Source organism: Botrytis fragariae, assembly GCF_013461495.1.
Source record: "Botrytis fragariae strain BVB16 chromosome Unknown tig00000050, whole genome shotgun sequence".
Classification (NCBI taxonomy): domain Eukaryota; kingdom Fungi; phylum Ascomycota; class Leotiomycetes; order Helotiales; family Sclerotiniaceae; genus Botrytis; species Botrytis fragariae.
The window spans coordinates 1,769,883-1,790,318 of record NW_023500992.1 but is presented as its reverse complement, the minus strand read 5'-3'; the positions used below and the strand labels follow the sequence as shown (position 1 = coordinate 1,790,318).

The 20,436-nt window shown below is 41.3% G+C and overlaps 7 protein-coding genes across 7 annotated transcripts; 4 read left to right on the top strand and 3 right to left on the bottom strand.

The window, feature by feature from the left end:
* Window positions 1–1,063: 1,063 nt before the first annotated feature.
* Window positions 1,064–2,050, bottom strand: Bfra_004550 (uncharacterized protein; the record flags this gene model as incomplete). Its single annotated transcript, XM_037334951.1, has 2 exons — window positions 1,064–1,794; window positions 1,927–2,050. The coding sequence occupies 2 exons, from the start codon at window positions 2,048–2,050 to the stop codon at window positions 1,064–1,066; spliced, it is 855 nt and encodes a 284-aa protein (XP_037193485.1).
* Window positions 2,051–3,844: 1,794 nt separating this feature from the next.
* Bfra_004549 (uncharacterized protein) lies at window positions 3,845–4,117 on the bottom strand (the record flags this gene model as incomplete). Its single annotated transcript, XM_037334950.1, has 2 exons — window positions 3,845–3,985; window positions 4,049–4,117. The coding sequence occupies 2 exons, from the start codon at window positions 4,115–4,117 to the stop codon at window positions 3,845–3,847; spliced, it is 210 nt and encodes a 69-aa protein (XP_037193484.1).
* A 56-nt stretch (window positions 4,118–4,173) lies between these two features.
* Bfra_004548 (putative dna replication complex gins protein sld5 protein) lies at window positions 4,174–5,127 on the bottom strand (the record flags this gene model as incomplete). The annotated part of the gene is made up of 3 exons (XM_037334949.1): window positions 4,894–5,127; window positions 4,620–4,800; window positions 4,174–4,563 (listed from the first exon to the last, which is right to left on the bottom strand). Exons 1-3 carry the CDS (start codon window positions 5,025–5,027, stop codon window positions 4,174–4,176), a joined length of 705 nt encoding a protein of 234 aa, XP_037193483.1. The 5' UTR covers window positions 5,028–5,127.
* A 2,077-nt stretch (window positions 5,128–7,204) lies between these two features.
* On the top strand, window positions 7,205–7,837 carry Bfra_004547 (uncharacterized protein; the record flags this gene model as incomplete). Its single annotated transcript, XM_037334948.1, has 1 exon — window positions 7,205–7,837. The coding sequence occupies one exon, from the start codon at window positions 7,205–7,207 to the stop codon at window positions 7,835–7,837; it is 633 nt and encodes a 210-aa protein (XP_037193482.1).
* Window positions 7,838–9,171: 1,334 nt separating this feature from the next.
* Window positions 9,172–9,552, top strand: Bfra_004546 (uncharacterized protein; the record flags this gene model as incomplete). Its single annotated transcript, XM_037334947.1, has 1 exon — window positions 9,172–9,552. The coding sequence occupies one exon, from the start codon at window positions 9,172–9,174 to the stop codon at window positions 9,550–9,552; it is 381 nt and encodes a 126-aa protein (XP_037193481.1).
* A 6,293-nt stretch (window positions 9,553–15,845) lies between these two features.
* Window positions 15,846–16,438, top strand: Bfra_004545 (uncharacterized protein; the record flags this gene model as incomplete). Its single annotated transcript, XM_037334946.1, has 2 exons — window positions 15,846–15,934; window positions 16,105–16,438. 2 exons carry the CDS (start codon window positions 15,846–15,848, stop codon window positions 16,436–16,438), a joined length of 423 nt encoding a protein of 140 aa, XP_037193480.1.
* Window positions 16,439–16,560: 122 nt separating this feature from the next.
* Window positions 16,561–16,815, top strand: Bfra_004544 (uncharacterized protein; the record flags this gene model as incomplete). The annotated part of the gene is made up of 2 exons (XM_037334945.1): window positions 16,561–16,696; window positions 16,769–16,815. The coding sequence occupies 2 exons, from the start codon at window positions 16,561–16,563 to the stop codon at window positions 16,813–16,815; spliced, it is 183 nt and encodes a 60-aa protein (XP_037193479.1).
* Window positions 16,816–20,436: the final 3,621 nt, after the last annotated feature.

Here is a 20,436-nt window from a genome sequence, read left to right as displayed (position 1 = left end):
AAAAATCAAATATATTTTAACCAACTCAAAAAACAATGCTCGCTATCAAGGTGAAAATTCAAAGCACAACAAACTACGATGAGACGAATCAACAATAAAAATGAGTATGTCGATTACATTCTACACAAATCAGAAATACCGGGATTGGTAGGTCTCCAAAACCCAAGATTGGAAGACTGAGTGAGCGATTGAGGGAAGAACGACTACGATCATCCGAACGGATTTCCCTTCCAAGTTCCGCGTTCCAAGATGAAACACCCTTCACATACTTCACATACCTATCTCACAACACCTTCCACCCACGAAACCAAAACCTTCTCACCCTTCCATATTTCCAACCACACCAATTCGAGTAAGAAAGATCAACGAGAGGGGATGGAGATGGTCATTCGAATACAAGTATCCAGTCAGAACAGGGGAGGGATACTCTTCAACCCGTCCACGGCAAGGATGAATAGGTATATAGCTACGATTGAAATCGTGTTCTAGCATTCCCCGTATGAAATGGTACTGTCGAATATCTAGATGGGAATGAGTGGGTAGGTAAAATATCAGATGAAGGAAGAAAAGTAAAAGTAAGAAGTGAAGATTAGGTTTATGTACGAAGTTGAGACAGCTATGTAGGTACATATATATGAGTTAAGGATCCAATTTGGTATAGTGAGATTATGCGACTTCGTTTCCTTAAACCCGCAATCATGGACGATGCAGACGATACCATATAAATGATTGCGTGGTGATATAAAAGCCTGACTTGGCCATCAACACTTAAGAAGTGGGGATTATAGGCGGTATAAAGTAAGGTTTTATGATGGAGGGTATCTCGCCTCAGGGTCAAACGCAAACTACGCTGACATCATTTTAAGACCATAGTATATAGAGCAAAAAAAGTTGAGATTGTAAGTATAGCTAAGCTAACTATCCATTGAAATATCATATCGTCATAACCCATATCCGTCCGTCCATCCATTCCGTTCCCAATTACCGTCCGAAGCTATTTATCTAGCCATTGCATTCTATGCTTTATTGCAGAATACATTCTTTCATTCCAACTCCAAACGCCTTAGATGTCAATTCCATCAACAACAATGCCCTTCTTCCATTCATACTCCATAAACTTAGCAATCTCACCAGCAGTCTCTTCATTGACCATGACGCTGACAAGATACAAACTAGCATCGAGTCCACAAGTGATGGCTCCGGTGGTGATAACGCGAAGACCACCAAGACGTAAAGCAGCTCTACGAGCATTACTTTCACGACGATTGTTTGATTCCTTCCAAGCATTGGAACCCTTACGGGCATTGGACGGACGTCTAGCATCAGACTTGCGACGAACATATTGACTCTCCTCTGGAGAATCAATATCAAATCGAAGATTATTCACCACATATCTTTCCTCAACAACGTCACAACGTTCTGCCAAGTCTCTTTGTGCAGCCTCACTATTGATATTTTCAAATTTGGCGAAGTAGTCTGAGTGGGTGGTAGCTGAAAGACCGTGAAGGATACCTTGTTGAGCAAGGAAGAGAGAACCAGTGCAGATGGATAAAAGTGTGCGTTCCTTCTCCGGATGTTTCTTCTGCAAATCAGAGAAAGCTCTGATGAGACCAAGAGGCTCAGCTTTGTTCTTGAGGACTTGATCAGATCCACCACCTGGAACGATGAGGATATCGTATTGTGAAAGAGTGGCATAAGCATCTTTGTAATTGAAGTGAGCACGGAAAGCAGCTCCTTGGTTGGAGATGGTGAATTCCTCGGCAGCAACGAACTTGCAATCGAATGCCTTGGATTCTGTAATGAAAGAGTTGAAGGTTAGCAATTGAACAAACGATGATGGCCAAAATTAAACACAAACAACAAACAAAGAGTTGTTCACTCGACCTCAAGTAGATTCAATCATACGAGTAGATAAATCAAACTTACTTGGATCATTAACATCATGCTGAGCACGGCTAAGGACTTCAAGGGGACCGATGAAATCCAAAGCATCCATGCCAGCATGAAGTGTGAATAACACTTTGATGATAGGAATTTCTGCGGTTGACATGATTGCGACTGAAGAGGTATATCAAAACGAGATGACGTTGAATTGTTCAAGTGGTTGAAGTTGTTGATGAAAAGTTGAAGAAGATGATTGACTTGATAACGTTTGGTATTCAGATTGAATGGATGATGAGGGGGAAGAAGAGGTTATAAAGTATTGAAAACAAGGTCGGGTCGTACGAGCAAGCAAAAGATCACCATATTCCTCACGTGTTGGATTGAAATGCGGGGTAGCTATGAGGAGGACAATTTACTTTTCCTTTTATGGATTAGTACTTGGATCGGACAATGCGGGGAATTGACCCCTGTCACCTTCTCCTTCTCTCTGCCCCTCCTTTTCTTATTCTCTAGCTACACGTCACACGCGACCATTCCAAGCATTCCAAACCTTTGATGATATGTCATGAAGCATTCAAGCCTTAACAAAGATCGATAATCTTTACTCCATTCATACCTCAAAACAGCCAAAATGAATATCAATTGACAGCCACTACCGACTTGACAATATGACGATAACAGACCCACCCAATCATACCACAATCTGAGATCATTCGATGGTATGATTGGGCAATCGAAACGCGTATTCAACTGGCTTTTTAAGGTTCAAGCTCATGTATAAAGCTATAATAATTCCCTCAATTTATGGATCTTGACTATCGTATCAGTGTCAAAACGCTATGGGCCGTCGCGCGTTGGTAGCATCGACCGATTGATGAAATGCTTGGCGCAGTCATGACTGTGTTGGATCATTGGCCAGAACCACCAATAAGGTTGAGAACTCTAGTTGTTATCCATTGTGCTTGTTGCCGATTGAGCTACTCTCTCAATCCATTTCGAGGATCTCCGAAATGTGGAGAGTTTCTCATTTACATTGGATGGATGACAACCTCAATATGCTCACGGATTGTAGCATGCTAGGTTCCCAAAACTCACAATTCTCCGATCTGAGGTCGAGTCATGGCTTCGAAACCAGACATTTAGTGATATCCGATTTGTTTAATACTGAGGTCCCTTCACTTATTTGTGCAACAATTGACGACGTGATCAATGCCTCTAAAGCTTCGTCTCCTGGATGAAGCATGCAGATATCACGCCAGTAACGCATTCATTCCTTGATGTTTTACTGGGAATCATGCAGAATCATGTGACCTGTTTCTACCCGAAGGAGACGAGGGCTGGGTTGAGAAGTCCTTGTGAGTTGTTACTATCGTCGAGAATTGATGTGTAGATTTCTTGCCCTTTGCAGACATGTATTCGGTATGTGAAGACTGGGAAGATTGTTTACCTTTAGGGAGATTCAGACATCTTCGGATTTCGTACCGGCAATTTCGCAATTTCTGATTTTCTTGTAAGAATCACCTTCTGATACCCAATTGTATGACATGAGATACAGGAAATCAAAACCCTCTGTAGGAGAAGCTAGATATCTAAGGGAAGTTTCATGTGCTTTTCGTTTCTTTTTCTTCTTCTTCTGAATCCGGACTGCTAAAGCTTGAATGCGTATATACACTTTGCGCTTGAATGCATCAAAATAATCACGAAACATGGATAACTGAGGAAACTATCTTTCGCGTGCAAACACTCACAGGTTTAACGCTAGCAAAATATGTGAACCAAAACTCTCATTATCCACTATTTCGAATTTTTTACTGAAGTCTATACCCAGGAATCGGCTTTATTGCCCAGCTCATAAGTAAGAGTTAATCCATAAAATTCTGCTCTAGATCGAGTAGGTCCTCCGAATACTCTTCAGGATCGAGCTACAGATTTGCCGAGTGAGGTGATTTTAGAAAAGGTGCTAAATGCCTTTCTTCGTCGAATCTTTCTGATATTCTTTTGTCTCTCCTGGTACAAAATGATGAATATCCAGGTAACACCCTATGGCCTTTTCATAAGGTGTGGTATTCGCGGTAGATGTAAATTCCAGCGAGGGCTCCAGCTATGGTACTATCTGGTAGAAAACATTTCTCAGCGACACAAAACAGTAAAGGAGTCGCCAAACGAGAGGAGCTTCGGGTGGGTAGATCACACCACAAGCGACATCATTGGCAGCATTGTCGTTTATCGTCATTGTTGATGGCGAGGACCACAGTGCATGGTGCGTTCTGTTGTTAGTGCACCTTTCATTTAGACCAATTCCATTTCTCCCCTCTCAACATGCTCTTTGATATCCGACCATCTCGCAATCACAACTTCCCCTCTACCAACATCTTTAACATCATCACCATCTCTCCCTCTTCCCAAAACAGATATGCTACCACCATCACCAGTAAATTCTTCGTAACTTCCCGTACCTCTGGCGAATACCGCTGTATCTTCATCCGGTCCACTAATCATAGAAATACCTCCAGCTTGATCATTCAAATTCTGTAGTGTGCTCGGAAAACTTCCCAGAAAACTCGACAAGTAATGGTTATGTAGTAATTGTTGATGTCTCGTGGCATACGCAATTTCGGTTTCCGATAATCGCGATCGAAGGTCTTCATTGCTCAGATAGTGTAAAGTATGCGCGTCAATCTACAATATGCAAGTAAGCAAATGCGCATCCACGTTGTGCATGTTTTTGGGCATACCTTTGCGATTCTGGCTCTGACTAATCCTCTGATTAGATACTTCCACCTCTCCAACTCAGTTTGTAAACAGATAAGACCAAAATTGGTCTTCGGATCCATATCTCCAGTTAATTCTTCTACCTTCTCGATTTGCTTTTTGATTCGTTCCGTCACTCGTTCGACAAGATTATTGGGAGGCCATCTATTATCTCAGCAGATGTCAGTCCTGATTGTAATAAGGATATCGTAGGACGCTCGAGGTCGCCGAAGGTGGTGAAAATGGGTTAGAACCGACGGTAGAATCTCTGGAGCTCCACGCTCATTAATCCAAACTCTTGTTAAAGCCTGTAGGTCTGCCTCGGGTGTATTGACGTTTCTAGGTCGTAATGCGTCCTCGAAAGGATCGTTGAGAAATTCGTCGATATCCATTATTGCAGAAAAGATGACTTTGAGAGACACAAAGGGAACTTCTGTACTTGTATATAATAATTGTGAGAAATTTAACTATTCATGGGACGGTTGTAGAATATTTGATATTAATTTAAAGCGCCAAGTCGCGGGGTCGGCGCGTTTAAGCGCGTCTTATATTATGGGTCTTTAAGGCACTTCTGTTGATAAATATCAAGGTTCCATGTTCAATTTAAATTCAGATGTATAGTATGAGTGTTATATATTCTCACCAAGTCATTCAAAGTATAATGCAGAGTGAACAAGATTGAAGTAGAATCTGAATATCTACATCGTGGATTTGACAAACGCATCATACACAAAAAGGTCCAGGCTTTGACTCCAAAAATTGCGGAGCTGAGAAATCCATAATTCATTCGCTTACCCAATCAGACCCAGAAAGATCTCGAGACCCTCAAGAGAATGAAATAGCAAAACACATAAACGCCATTTATCCATCCTTTGCGATATGAAATCAGTCGAAAAAAATGCAAAAAAATTGGTAGCTTCTCTTTGATTGAGCGTGTCATCCTTAGTGCAGGGGCCATGCTAATCTTCTCTGTATCGTTTCAAATTGACCACTATTGAAATTGTTAGTTTAGATGTTGATTGCGAAAGCATCGGTAAATACTTACAATGCCCGAAGGCGAAGTAAAATGTTACATTTAAATTTATATAGTACCTCAGCCATCTAAAGATCAGGCCAATAATTTTCTGCAACCACAAAAAAAAGGTTTCCACCACAATAACCAAAAGATAATAACAAAGATCGTATCTGCCATCGCACTTTCCATTTGATAAATGTTTCGGTGATCCTCCAAGCATTTTCTCATCGCAAACATTATTCCATCTAGTTATTATCGTATTCCGTAAATGGCTATATCGGTTTGTTGAATCTTCGCACAAGTAATGGTGGGTTCTTGCAACGATTGCGTTTCTATCATATCAACTTCTGGATTCCAGTGATTCAACTTACATACATACAACGATTGGCAGACTGTTGCCTACATATTTCATCTTTTCATGAAACTCAACTGCCAGTATAGTCTGTAGGGCAAGGCATATTGTTACATGCTTCTGTACATGCGACTGACCTCTCCATTCATCTCGACCAGGGTTTCTTCGCTGGGTCGTTGCCTCCAAATCTCCATTCAATCGTTTAATGGTGATTCAAAGCATTCAAATGGAGGCGGCTGATTGACAACTTCAAAACCTCGAAACATCGTGGTCCTGTGTATAATAGAAGTAGATTCCTAGCTTACCTCTGGAAATAATTTGTGGTTATGTTGGAGGTGGGGTAGTAACCCCGCGTTAGGGCTAGATGTGGGTTTGAAGTAACCGCCTCGAGACCGCATAAGAAGCCATGTCTAGCATTTTCAATATCAGTCACCCTCTCAATTATCTTCAAGCTATATGGTTGTTCTGTCCTCGTTACTTCCTATGGCTTTTGTGGTATAGTCTCAATCATAGATGAATTCTCATCATGGACAACTCCATTGTTGGAATTACCGCTCAAAGTCTTGGCGAATCGTTGGCAAATAATGGACCCAATACATACGTTCTATCATTGATAGGGCTGAACATGCTATCGCCGGCCCTTTATCTTGTTCGTCGTTCAGTTAGAACTCGAACAATATGTGTACCTATTGGCGAAGGTGGATTGGAATAGTTGATGGTTTATTTGTGATTTCGACCATATCGATGTGTTATACAAATTGGATTAGAACAATGGATGGCTTGTCATTCAATCTAGAGTGGAATATCAACGATGTGTCATTTAGTAGAATGAAGTATCGAACGTTTACATTGCAGTGAATTCGAAGCAATAGTGAGTAATACATATCTTGGAGTCAAGATGTTAGTACTCATTGCCGGGACTCATTGACACCTCGTGACTCTGTTTATCTTTATAAATGGTATATTTTGTTCTATTTATTCGATTATTCATATAACCAGGCTTCTTGAATACACCTTGTGAAGCTCAAAATTTGTCTACTTAAGCTTCAAGACCCCCTCGGATGTAAAATGTAAAGCAGAAGCGGAAAAACATTTCTATACATATATATTCTTGAGCTCATCATACTTCACTCGTTGGCATCATTGAAATCCCGAAAAGACATCTCTTCTTTCTATCAATCTAAATCACTCGGTTGTTTAACATGGATATGTTTCGAAAAAAAGATGAAAAGCCCCAAAAGATTTCAAAGGAAAGGATATCGCAGCCTAGAACGAACGGTAGTGACGGGTCAGTTCCCTGGAACCGAGCATTTCAACCACAAGCGTACGGCCATAATGATTCTGCGCAAGGTAATACTGGGGGCGTATCCAGTCAATCTAATTTGACCCATGGCGATCAGGCACCTCATGGCTTCTCCAGTGATACTCAGTACGCACGTGCTGAGGCGCACAACCATGCATCCAGTAGCTTCAGCCCGATAGCCAGTCCTCACCGTCAAGCAAACAGGGCTCCTCCACGACCAGCACGTCCCCAGCAGCCGTTTATGAATGCCTCCATGGCCGGTCAATCTAGCGCTACCGGTATGCCCACAAGCCAGGATCATACTCTCCCTACCAAACGCAATAGTGGAAGTCCCAATCCATCCAGGCCTTCCTCAGCTCATGTTAGAGCCCCCTCTGTTAACGCTCCCCCAAACAACACGGCAGTTATCTCCCAACGTAACTCTCGTGGCTCTCTTGATTCTAACGGTAGTCGTCACTCCTCACCCCCATCCTCTTCTGACGAAAATCCTTTTAAATATCATGACGGTAGGTACGACAGTATTCTTAAATAAGGCTGGCGATGCACAAATACTGGACTGGAAGTGAAACCTGGGCGGTGTTTTTGTTTTGGATATATAGAAAGGTCCAAGGAAAAGTCTGGGGTTTAGGATACATGGGTGACATTGGTTCGTTCGTGTTTTTTTCTTTGGGATTGAGGGTTTCTTCTTATAAATAATTTTTCCTAGGAATGGGAGTCATTTTGGGGGGGGTGTAAAGGGGGTTATTTTCTTTGGACTGGAAGTCTTCTTTTTTCATATTATTCTCTTTCGTTGCTTTATTGGGAAATTGGTGGGCTAGAATAAAATTCGGGGTTGGTATATACTATAAATACTTGCGGGGTAGGAAGTCACAGAGTCGGACGTAGTGGGCGACTATTTGAAAGAGAAAATCTATCTTGTATGGAACTCGACGAGTCCTTTGCACGAACTCCATAGATTTAGATCAATCAATGCTTTTACCATGCTAAAACTCTTCCTTTCAATCAATGCAAAATGATTCATGTTAAAGAGCTATTTGAAATGCTCCTAGTCAGGCACAACCGCGACAGAGGACGTGGATTGCCTGTGGGAGAATGCGGGGTCGTAAAGAGTTAAGAGTAAGTGGATTTACGTGACCAAGCATAAGTTGGAAAGTTGGAAAGTTGGAAAGTGCTAAAATCTGCCGACAATCTCCTGTTTTTTTTTCATTTCATCATGAGGTAGTCGAGTTAGCAAAACTCTGCGAAAGCATGAACCTTCAGAGCCGACTACACAGGCGTATACACAGATCTACTCACGATCAATCTACACTGAAACATGCTTGTATTGAAACCCTCAATTAATTACAATGATGAAAATCTAAAACAAAGCAATGGCGTAACCATAGGCGTCAACTGTAGCCAAGCAATCAAGCCTTTCCTAGCCAAACACGAGTTTCATAGTTTACCCAAAACCCTTCTCAGGTGATTCTAGATAAGTCCAGCATCGCTATCTTCGTAAACAGATTTTGTAAACTTGAGCATCTAACAAGCTGCGCGGTACAAATATAAGCGGAGGTCTTAAGGGGCTTAGCTTTAGCGAGCCCATTTTTGCAACACCGAAAGAGCCGAGAAAGCTGAACAATCATTAATAAATCTCGAAAACAAAAGTAAGCGCTAAGTATAAGCGCATTAATACAGATTATATAAAGGAGGTCCTCATGTATTTTCCCATATAACTACTAACCCCATCAACGGAATAGAGAATACCAGATTTACACCATTAAGACCAAGCTTTTCGATTGAGTAATACCCAGGTACAAAAACTCCAGAACACAATATAAATTCAAAGACACATATTTAACAGCCCCTAAGCAAATTCCACAAAACATGAACGACCCAGCAACATCAGCATGGAACATCCACATCAGCACCTCCGACCTCAACAAACTCAAAGCCGGTTTCGAGGCACCAGATATGGATCACAGATGGGAAGTTACACCTAAAGATGCTGATGAAAATGGAATCACATATATCCATATCAGTCGCAGCTGGACTGAAGAAGATCATTTTATACTTGCTGTGAAATCATGTGATAAAGATGGTGCGGAGATTGTGTCTATTGCGTGGGATCAAAATGAGGGGGAGGTGAGAAGGGAAGAGGAGTATGCGAAGAAGGAGGTGGTGGTAATTTGTAAGATGGTGTTGAAATGCGAGTTTGAGGCGCTTTCGTTTTATGATCCGAAGGTTTTGTGGTCTTCGAGGAGATAGTTTTGAGTTTAATGACTGAGGTGGTGCTGCCACTGTGCAAGGATAAAATTTGGAGAAAAGTTCATGGAGTGACCGGTTTGATTGGTCTGAGAACGATTAATTTGATTTGAGTTTTGTATATAATTTGCGAAATTATTACATGAAACTGGATTCGAAAAAGCTGAGTTCGTCCAGTTATTAGCCCCATTTTTATCCGTCATTACACTTTCAATGACGCGATTTACCATGACACTCACCATTTAAAAACACTCTGCTTTCCTAAATTTTGCTCAATTAGAGGAACTCGTACCTTTTGCTCTCTAGCCTGATCATGGAGGGGTTTTTTCTTCTTTGGGTTTAAAAGCTTGTGATTGAACACGGAAAATGGATTCGTGGTATTTGACTGATCTTTGGGCGGGAAATATAAGATGAAACAGAATGAAAACAATAACAATATGTATGAATTGACAATAAATTTTTGAATCTTCCTAGTTTTGTCCCCCTTGGAGATCCTGGACCTGTCGGAATGTAGAGCGAAGAGAGATAACTAGCCATCTGGTGAAATTCCGACTCAGATTATATTCTCTCGAAATTGTTCCTTGTGAATTTCAGTTTATTACAGCCTAGCAAAAATAAGAGTCTCTTATGTACCTTCGCAACGACTTTCTTTACTGATTTTTAGAGCGTGGAAACAATGCTCAGGTGGCATTAGTGAATCATGAAGTCATTTAGTTACATTTACTTCGTATTATCAACGTTACATGACCCATTCACTTGTTTGTCAATCCTCTGCAAGGCCGCGTCTCTTTCATATCTTTTCTACGATCTTAATATATAAGCTTCCACCCTTCCTAATTCCTATGTTCTGCACCTAGATAGGCGTTTGACGTTGAGAAAGCCAGACAGACGGGCGAGGAGAACAGCCTGCGCCGATATCGCAATTTGACACGCGAGGCAATAATTCGTCTGAAGTGGAGTATAAGATCTTAGTGTCACCACTTAATGAAGTGGCACCAGAGATATTAGGGACGTAGAACTAAAACGACAGGGAAAAGTCACATTGGACAACGGGATAAATTATGTCCACGAATTCCACATCACTAAATCTGTATTTTGAAGCTTGAATCCTAGATTTCACCTAAATTAATCCGATATCACTACATGGTAACCGCCTCTCCAACTTCGTGAGTTTTTGCGGTAAATTTTGATGGCGGAAAGCACCTTGATGGTTTAGAACAGGCTGGCAAAATAAGAGACTTTTATAGAAAGCATATGGAGAAAAGGCAGACGGTATAGTGAATGTGTGTACATTCATCATCTGTTGTCTTCTTCCCAGCGCCCCCCTCCAATACCTACATGATTCACCCTTAGTCTTCCGTCAACAAGCATCATCTTCAGCGAAACACGAACCCAACCCTTCGTCTCACACCCTCACCCACCGGCCCAATGAAAATTCAAAGTCCTTTACACATATATAAGCAAATCTTTCTCCCATTTCAGCTCATTAAACCAAACATAAAGAGCAACGTCAGAAACAAAGGCATGACTTGTAAGTTTGAGACACACTATTTGCCATTACTCCATTCTCAGGAGAATTGCAAGAAGGGGATGGGAATTTTAATTGGAGCCCAAAGACTATAGCGAAAATGAGATGGAAGTAGAATAATAGCCTTAGTGATAATTCATGACAGCAAAAAGTGGCTATTATATAAGCGCAAAGAAATGATAGTATTATACTTCATCCTAACTCCCATCCAGCTCGTGCTCATTCCTTCACGAACAGCCAGACAAACCGCAACTAGCTCGGGACTATAGTAGCCCTACCAACAGCCATTAGTTGCAGACCTCATAATTTCTCCCCAATCATTGCGCAGTTTTCTGTTTGAAACACAAGAAATTGGAACGTTTATATAACAATTGAGAATATTTTTGGAAGTGTACTCCGCAATTTTGGAGAGACAACCATCAAGGAAGAATGAATTTGTTAGACTGAGGTTTTTCGAGGTGACTCCAAGTGCTGTGTGCACAATCATTTGCGGATGACGACAATTTCCATAATGAGATATTGTGAAATTCCTGACATGTTATAGCTGTGTTTAGCATATATCCTCAGATTTTTCAGGCAGGGCTCAACGTTGAAGAAATGAGAATAGAATGATGATGATAACAAGTACAAATAACGGTAAGAGTGACAACAAAATATAGACTTTCACTCGTCTCTCCAATCATTCATGATCATTTCGACTTTATTTTGCACCCCAAATCGTAGTGGACACAGAGTTACTTGGGCACGGTGACGAAGCTGGAACTTCTTGCACGCCCTCGTTTTTTTCCTCTATCGAGCTATTCAACTTTGCTGAGGTATCACATCATAAATGTCGCATATCTAAATGTCACAGGGCAGAAATTGTTTGCCGAGTTCTAGGACGATGAACGGGGCGAACGATTGAATATTCAGATAGCATTATCGATTCACCAACTATTTCTCAGCTCTATACAGATTTCTGTTGCTCAACGCATTCATCATCTCGTCCCACATTTTCCCTATTTTTTACTCCTACTTTCTCAATGCTAACAAGCATTCTTATAAACTGGCTTTCACGCCCCCTTTCTCCTCTCTACAGTGAATTGGGGAGTAGCATTGGCAACTCAGACAAGGATAGCCTACTGAACTAGCATTCCTACACGATATATCATTAATGTGGGTGATGCCGGTTGTGAATAGACTTAAGATGTCTCGATACCCACTTGGTGCAGTATCGGACTAAAGAACATGCAACGAAAGAGTTCAAGAATCGACAGTGAGAAATAACAATCAATGAAAACGAAGCTCTTAATGGGCAGAGGGAGTCAGAAATGGCAAGAAAGTGGAATTAACCCTTCCCAAAACCTGAGCAACCATGATTGGGTCTGCCCGCGAGTCACAGCAATCATAAAATCTTTCCACACAATAGGGAAAGCACATGACTTAGGCTCAGTATCTCCCACGTATTGTTTAATTAAATAACGAGAGCCCCAAACGACGACTTCTATAACGAGCCGCTATCTCTAGACAGTAAAGTCAGGAGGATGAAGTAAAGAATCTGTTAACGCACAGTTACTTTCCTAACCTTCGCTATTCACCAGATCTCACTTCTCCTCATGATCGTTCCTCAGTCTCTCCTCTTTCGTCGCTTTTTCCCATTAGTAGCACAACATTTCCCAGCTTCTACCACTTTCATCCATACCATCACCAAAAACGAAATGATCTATCCAAGGAGAGAAATACTTATGGCATTCATCAACGTGGACAATATCCCGTTTCCATATCAGAGTCTTGAACCTGTTCCATTCCCTAAGCCTCAAAGTCTCGATGTCTAAATCACTTGATAATAACACGCAAGAGTATAACAATGATGACAAGTGTGGGATTGATGACAATGACACTAGAATCAACAATGTCCATTCTTCCTTTCTTCCATTCTCTATTCACGCTATAAGAACAGTATCTCATTATTTCCTGGCTTGAACTATCTGTGCGTTCAAAGTTAACGATGGTCTTACCCACATTGTCTAGTACACGGATCTCCCTAACAATTTCGCATAGAGAATCACTTTTCTGAACGGAGGAGGCCCTTTATATGTGCTCTTCTCCATGCTCTTCCGCTTCCGCTTCCACTTTAAGATTCACTACCATCTTTGCACTGCGACTACAACCTTTGCCAGAGAATTTCACCTCCTATAAAGCTCCTTTGCTAATCTGCTAAGTTTTCCAAGTCTCCATCTGCTCATCACAAATCACGAGATCGTCTAGTTACCAATCCAAGTAGCTATCACTAAGACTTCAGTACCCCCAATGAATAGTCTTCTCATTCAGCTCAGAAGTAGCTGGCATCCACTAACTTACCCGCATGGCCATCCTCCATCTTTTCTGATCATGTTCACTCACTCATCGCCCAGGGTCCCTACCTGATCTCCTCTGCTGTCACCCATCATTATATAAATGCCTCTCCTCTTTAAAACTTTCTCTTCATTATGACGACAGCAAATACATACTGGACCGTGAGGAGTGTAGCTCATCTTTCAATCCCATTGATATCCTTTATCTTTTCAACTGTTTGCAGACTACCTTGATACTGCGTGTCACATCTCGTCTATCTATATTCCGCCGAAAATCTTAGATAGATTAGATGATGAGTAGGAATGACAATGAAAATGAAAATGACAACAATAATGATAACGATAATATTGACAATCTCACAACACTTGACAACTGAAAATTGTCTCACAACCAAAAACCAGGACAAGACGAGGAAAATATCACAGGAGATAGGCGAGGAATAGAGGATAACAAGATCAAAGTCACCCAAGACTCGCACCAGTTTCTCAAACACTTTGTGTCCAATTAATTCGGCATCATGTTCTTCAGATTTCCCTGATCTTGATTGAATCCTCACTCGGAATGACCAATCAAGAGTTTATCTTATATACACCGAACGGAAGAGAAGTAGAAGGGGGAACCATGAGAGCATTGGGCATACAAGTTAATCAAGCCCCCCCCCCCCTTGCCCCTTAACTCTCGCTCTTTCTCTCTCGCACAACAAACTTGTTCACCATCCTCTGGCTCCTCTAGTTCTTTCACTATCTCCTCTCATCCCTAACTACCCACCAGCTTTTCACAACTATTCATTATATAAGCCCCCTCTTCTTCTCCAGATAACCAACGAACAAACTCACAGACTACGCGCGCGGATAGAGGGATCCACGCCCATTCCAAAGCCCCAGGACCCAAATCAGAACTTCTCATTTTCATTCATAAATCAGTCACTCATTAGAAGTCCTAACTTCCATTGCCACAGCTCATGACATTTGACAGAAGTTCTAGATACCCCAAAAAGGAAAAAAAAACTGCAAAATAGAGGAAGCCTTGGAGCCAATGACAACAACAGAAGTTAACAAGCCCAAAATAGCCACAAAGCGCACATTTACTCATGAATTAAACCATAACAACAAAAACATACCAATATAAACCACGATAGCAACGATAGCAATGATAGTCTTAGCAATCAATTCTACCCCTCCCATCAGCACTGACGATGCTGGACGCCCGATGTTGCACCGGTATCTGATGCATTGCATATGTTGATTCTAGTAGAATATCCACCACTTTGCAGAATTTATGGCATGTTCTCTTCAATCACTGGATGTCAAGTGAGGAGAGAATCCTAATAGAAAGATACGTCCTCTTGTATTTGACAACGTGGAGTTTCGAGAGAGAGACTCAGGCGACTTGAACAAACAATGAGTAAACCCTCCCCTCCCATGAATACTCCATTCACAAAACTCATGATGCCGTCACTATAACTGGCGGTGAATATCCACGATGGAAGATCGAACGCATGGCAAACGGGTTGGAAATGATGTAATGTGAAATATAGGCTGGAGAGAGTTCTCTGGAGGCAAAATGATTTTCATAGATGAGCTCATCTACCGCCTATCATACAACAATTAGTTATCGTCATGATAACATCTCATCCCCATAATCAAAATGACAACACAACATCGCCACCCCTCAAGTTCATGTCCATGTCCTCCACCACGATCATCCGGTCGATCTCCCCATCTCCATTCGTATCCTCCATTCTTCATCCTCCACCCTTTAACATCCACAAACTCTATCCTTCATTCTCTTACCCACCAGCAATCCACAATCTCCAACCCTTAAAAAATTTCTCGCCATCACGTTCTTTCTCATCAACACATACCGACGCAGCAATGCGGGGTACTTCTGCATTGCATGACATGACATGACACTTGCCATCTCACAACACCTCCACCCCTAGTCCATCCATCTCTTTGCATGATACATCATACATACATGATTCTATTGAAAAGCAGCTGCAAATGCAATCCATCCATCCAACTCTCCAACCATTTGATCTTCCATCCACTTTATATACATTTCTTCACCACCCTACACTTACGATTCATGCCTCCCTAAGCGACCGATAATTCCCCCATGCACACGGCACGCGTGCATCAATAATTTTTCTCCTCCCAAAATATGCAATGCAATGCAGATGCCCCATCCATAATGCATATATACCTGGATATATATCATACATATACATCCCTATACATATCATGATATCCATCGTGGCACTTGCACTTTCTTCTTATCAAAGATCATGGACGGATAAAAAAATTCATTCGTCCACGATAGATACGATGAAAATCATTTGAATGTAACGTAGGGGATTTACGGAACATCATACTACCTAGCTTTCAGAAAGAAAGAAAGAAAAAAACTCAAAATATAACTCTCTCGAGTCAAGATGACAGTATACTATCTTCACGCACCTACTTACTCATCCATGATGATAGGATCATCCTCCGAATTTGATACACACGATGATCATCACAAGTCACAGATTGATATTCCGAGTCCTTACTTACCCCTTCCTTTTCTTTCTTTACTTACTAGATAGGTATTTCCAATTCCATTCAAGCTCGCAGTCAATTCATTCAATCACGAATTAATTCTTTTCTCACTTTATTTTTTCCCGTTTGAAGAAATCAAATATATGAATCCAGGGTCCGATCAGATCATCGTTGTTCCTCCAACGCAAAATTAATCCCATCCCATCTCCACTCCACTACACCTACCCCCTCAGGTTTCCGCAGCGACGAACGAAACGGCCGGTCAGATAGTGACTTCCGATTCCACTGGTCCGACTCAGACAAAGACAAGACAGGAGAAACGAGAATACCAGGGAAAAAAAGAAAAAAGGGAGAGCTTGTTTCAAGGTTGGGCGACGAGGCTCACGAGGTCAACTTACCTTACCTCTCGAGCATCACACCAAAAAAGAAGATTTTTGAAAATCTTCAAGTCGAGTCAACTTGCCAAAAAAAAAGAAAGAGTCCATAGAGTCTAGAGACTGCTTGTAAAACAAAGGGTCCTTTCATGTATTGTTTAAAACACACTCTAGACCTAGGCGAAATGAAACAGATACGTAGAAGACACACTTCAGAATTTGATTGATACTAGGTATGTATATAATCGCCGGTTTCCCCAGAGACTGGGTTAAGGGGGGACGTGAATGTGGAAACTCAAATTTCCAATATATTGAAATTGGGTTCGTTCGTTCGTGTCGTTGGTGGTCGGTCGGTGTGTTAAGTGTGCTAAGTAAGTAAGTAGCAAGTAAAGTAAGTCAAGTCTGTCAGGTCTGGTGAGTACAGTTATGCCATAGTTCCATAGTTCTTGGGCTTATTGAAAGCTTTGGGCATTGGCATATGCCTTTCTAACCCTATTGTCTTGTATCCTATCCTATCCTGTCCTATGCTATCATACTAGATATCCTACCGGTATTCCGTCACCGACGACCAAACCCAAAGTGTCAATCCAAGTTTCGTGAATTCGTCCAAAAAGAATGTTCACTTCCGATGAAGATGAATAACTTCAAGGTACCGACTCCTTCGTGCTTGTGCTTGTACACAAGAAAAAAGTTGTACAAGTTTCATCATAAGTATTTTCCGATTAGATTGAAATGAATTGTCATAAAAAGAATGCAAGCCGCCATGACCGATTATGTATATATATATGTAACATACTCCATAGATATGTCCATCCCTCAGCAAACTAACAAAATTTTCCACGCAAGTATATATTAACATCATACGCCTAAGAAAAAACCCATCACGAACCATCATGAGCCATTTGTCACCACTTCGGCCATATATCCACTCGATATAGTCAATCTACGTAGTAATTCGTAAAAGATCTTCTTCAAGTTCCAAACCCCAGACTCTGATGGATCTGACCATTGCACATCTCTCGGCAAGAATAGGAAAAAAAAAGAAGCCCAGAAAAAAAATCTTTCTCTACCACAGCAACGGTTTAGAAAGTTAAAACAAACTCCACTTGCACCGAGCGGAGCGAAAGCTTGCTATCCTATCCTATCCTATCCTATCCTATCCTATCCTATCCATCCATCGTTCGTGAGAAAACTTCTTTTCTTTTTTCCCTTCCCGGAGGAGTGGGAATCCGCACTGTGGATATTGATATCCATCCAACCATTCACCCACCCATCTATCCGCTTCACTTCACTTCACCACCAACCTAGAGTAGTAAAACTTAGAGTAGTAAAACTATAAGAAATCAGGGTCCCCATCCAAAACAAAAACCCCAATTATTTTAGAATGTACATTCTACCCGAACCCCCCCACAATCCAGCAACCGAAACACCCGTAGTACATACCGAGAAACACCATCAAAAACAAATTCACTAGAAGAAATAATAATAATACCTAATAACGGATCCAAATAAGAGTGGAACTCCACCTTTTTCTTCCTTTTCCTCTCGGTTTTTCTAGAACCATTTTCATTAATTAATGATCTGAGCTTTCTTACCTGCCTGGGTATGTATACCTTTAGTCTCCTTTTTGTGGGAGCCGGCGGAGCGGGGCATGGCTCATTCATACTAAAACTTTTTTGATACAAGCTTGAAGCTATAGCTAGCTATAGCTATGACTTAGCTTAGCTTACGTCTTCGTAGATGCCGCGCAGAGATCTGAATACCGGGCCGGAAGTGTGCAGATTGTAGATTCCAGATTCGAGATGGATGCATGCAGAAGCATAAAGGGACCAAGACATACGCATAGGTATCTACATATACATATACACATATACACATACTTCTACATACACATACACATTTACATACATGATACATAACACATAATACATATTACACTTACACCCATCCATCTTCAGCTTCAGTGCTTCACAAAACCCGAATAAATAAATAATCCGCACTAGCAAGACACAGGCGAGGAGGGGAAATATGCCGTACTAAAAAGATGGTGGGCTGTAGCTAGCTAGCTAGCTCGGGTGGAACGGATATCTCCCAAGCTTTACTTCGCCGCGGGCTTATTACATATTCTCCTCTCCTCTCCCTCTCACGAGCGAATTGCAATCATATAGCACAGATGCGGGCCGGTTGACTAGCGGGCTAACTGACTGTGCTTTGCTTTGCTTTGCTTTCCACATCTTGCGCGGCTGTGCACGATACGTCTAGATTTACACGATACATAATGCATTATGTAAATGTGAGGGAGCATTCTCCTTGTCTAAAGCCACAATACATAGATACCTAGATTCATACATACTAGATCTCAATACTAAATATCCAAATCCGATCCGATTTACCCAAGCATCCAGAAATTACACACATACATACATACATACATACATAGCATCACAAAGCAAGTAAAAATATCACTCCCAAATACCCAGGTCTACATACCAACCTCTCCTCTATCCCTCCCTCCGGAGTCCGTACATGTAAGTAATACCTGCAGAAGCGAACCGGACATACCTACCCCCAAGACCTGCATACACAAGGAACAAAAACACGGGTGCAGTATTAAAAAGTAAAAGAAAAAGGGGAATATATACCACAAATGCCGAAAGAGATCGAGATGAATTTTGTTTTCCATTTCCGAATGTTCTTTCGGCAGTTTGAAACCTTCCGTTGTGTATTTATTTTGCTTCTCAAGCGGAATGTAGATTTCTGAACGGATGGATGGAAAGGTTCTTCGTTTATATAGATATAGGTACATGAAATGATTGATATAGCTATACACAAGCTCCATATATATACATCTTCTCTTTCTTCCAAACTCACCATCTGAGCATCCATCTTTGTTATTGTTTTTATTTCGAGGTATCATCCATCACCTCGGTACGAATTTGTGATTTGTCTAATCATAAAGGACAAAATCACTTTGCTTGCATGCTACCTGAGTACCTTCTGCTCGAACCTCTCCTCCCCAGAAAGGCAAGAGGCTCATGCTTAGCATACCATACCTAGTAGATACATCTCGTGACATCCATCGCAAAAACAAGCACGAGCACAAAATCATAAATCAAAATCATAAATCAAAATCATAAATTCGATACTATCGATAACTCTCCTCTAAGTTTCATTTCTTCCTGCTATCCTATCTCGCAATCTATCCCTCCATCTTTTTATCCATCTATCAATCTGATACCCAATATCTCCCCATCCCTCCATCCATCCATCCATCATCATCACCCAGTAAAGATCAAACCCAAACCCAACCCCAAACCCAAAACGCAAACCCAGACTGTTCCCCTTCCCATCCATTCCAATTCATCAATCCCAAAATACCCTCCCTCAAACTCTACCTAGATGATCCAAGTTTCTAAAAATGGTATATCGATTACGATTGCGAAAAATCAACGCCCTGCTCCTCTCCAATTATATCGCCCATGTAGGAAAAAGAAGAACATGTGAAATATGAAATGTGAAATATGAAACCGTCCGAACAGTCTGTGCGTTGCACACACACAGGAAGTAAAGGCTATCATATCATATCATATCATATCATACCAATCCATCAATTATGTATCTATCGATCTATCTATTCATCTGTCTGTATACATACATTGCGATAACTCTCAAGTTCTATAGGTAGGTACTCAATTCCGTAGCAAAAGGTAGACGCAAAAGCTCTAGCAAGCCCTACCTACCTACCTACCTAGCAAAAATCCAATTCCCCTCTTCCCTCCCTCATCTCATCTCACCCACCTTCCCAGCTGAGAAAATTCCAAGCCCAACCCACCATTCCCAGCCATCTTCTTTTTGATTTTCAGGATCTCTTGTGAATTATACATTACCCATTATTGAATGAGGAATTAAAATGTAAATTTTAATTCCCCGGTCGCATTAACGTTGCGGGGTCAAAGTGGGAGGAGGGAGAAACAAACGACCCAAAAGAATAGTGAAAGAATAAAAGAATTATGCTCTCTTGGGTTTAGAGGTTTAAGCATATCCATCATAATTCACAATTCACAATTCATCAATCATCACTCATCACTCATCACTCAGCTCACATACAGTC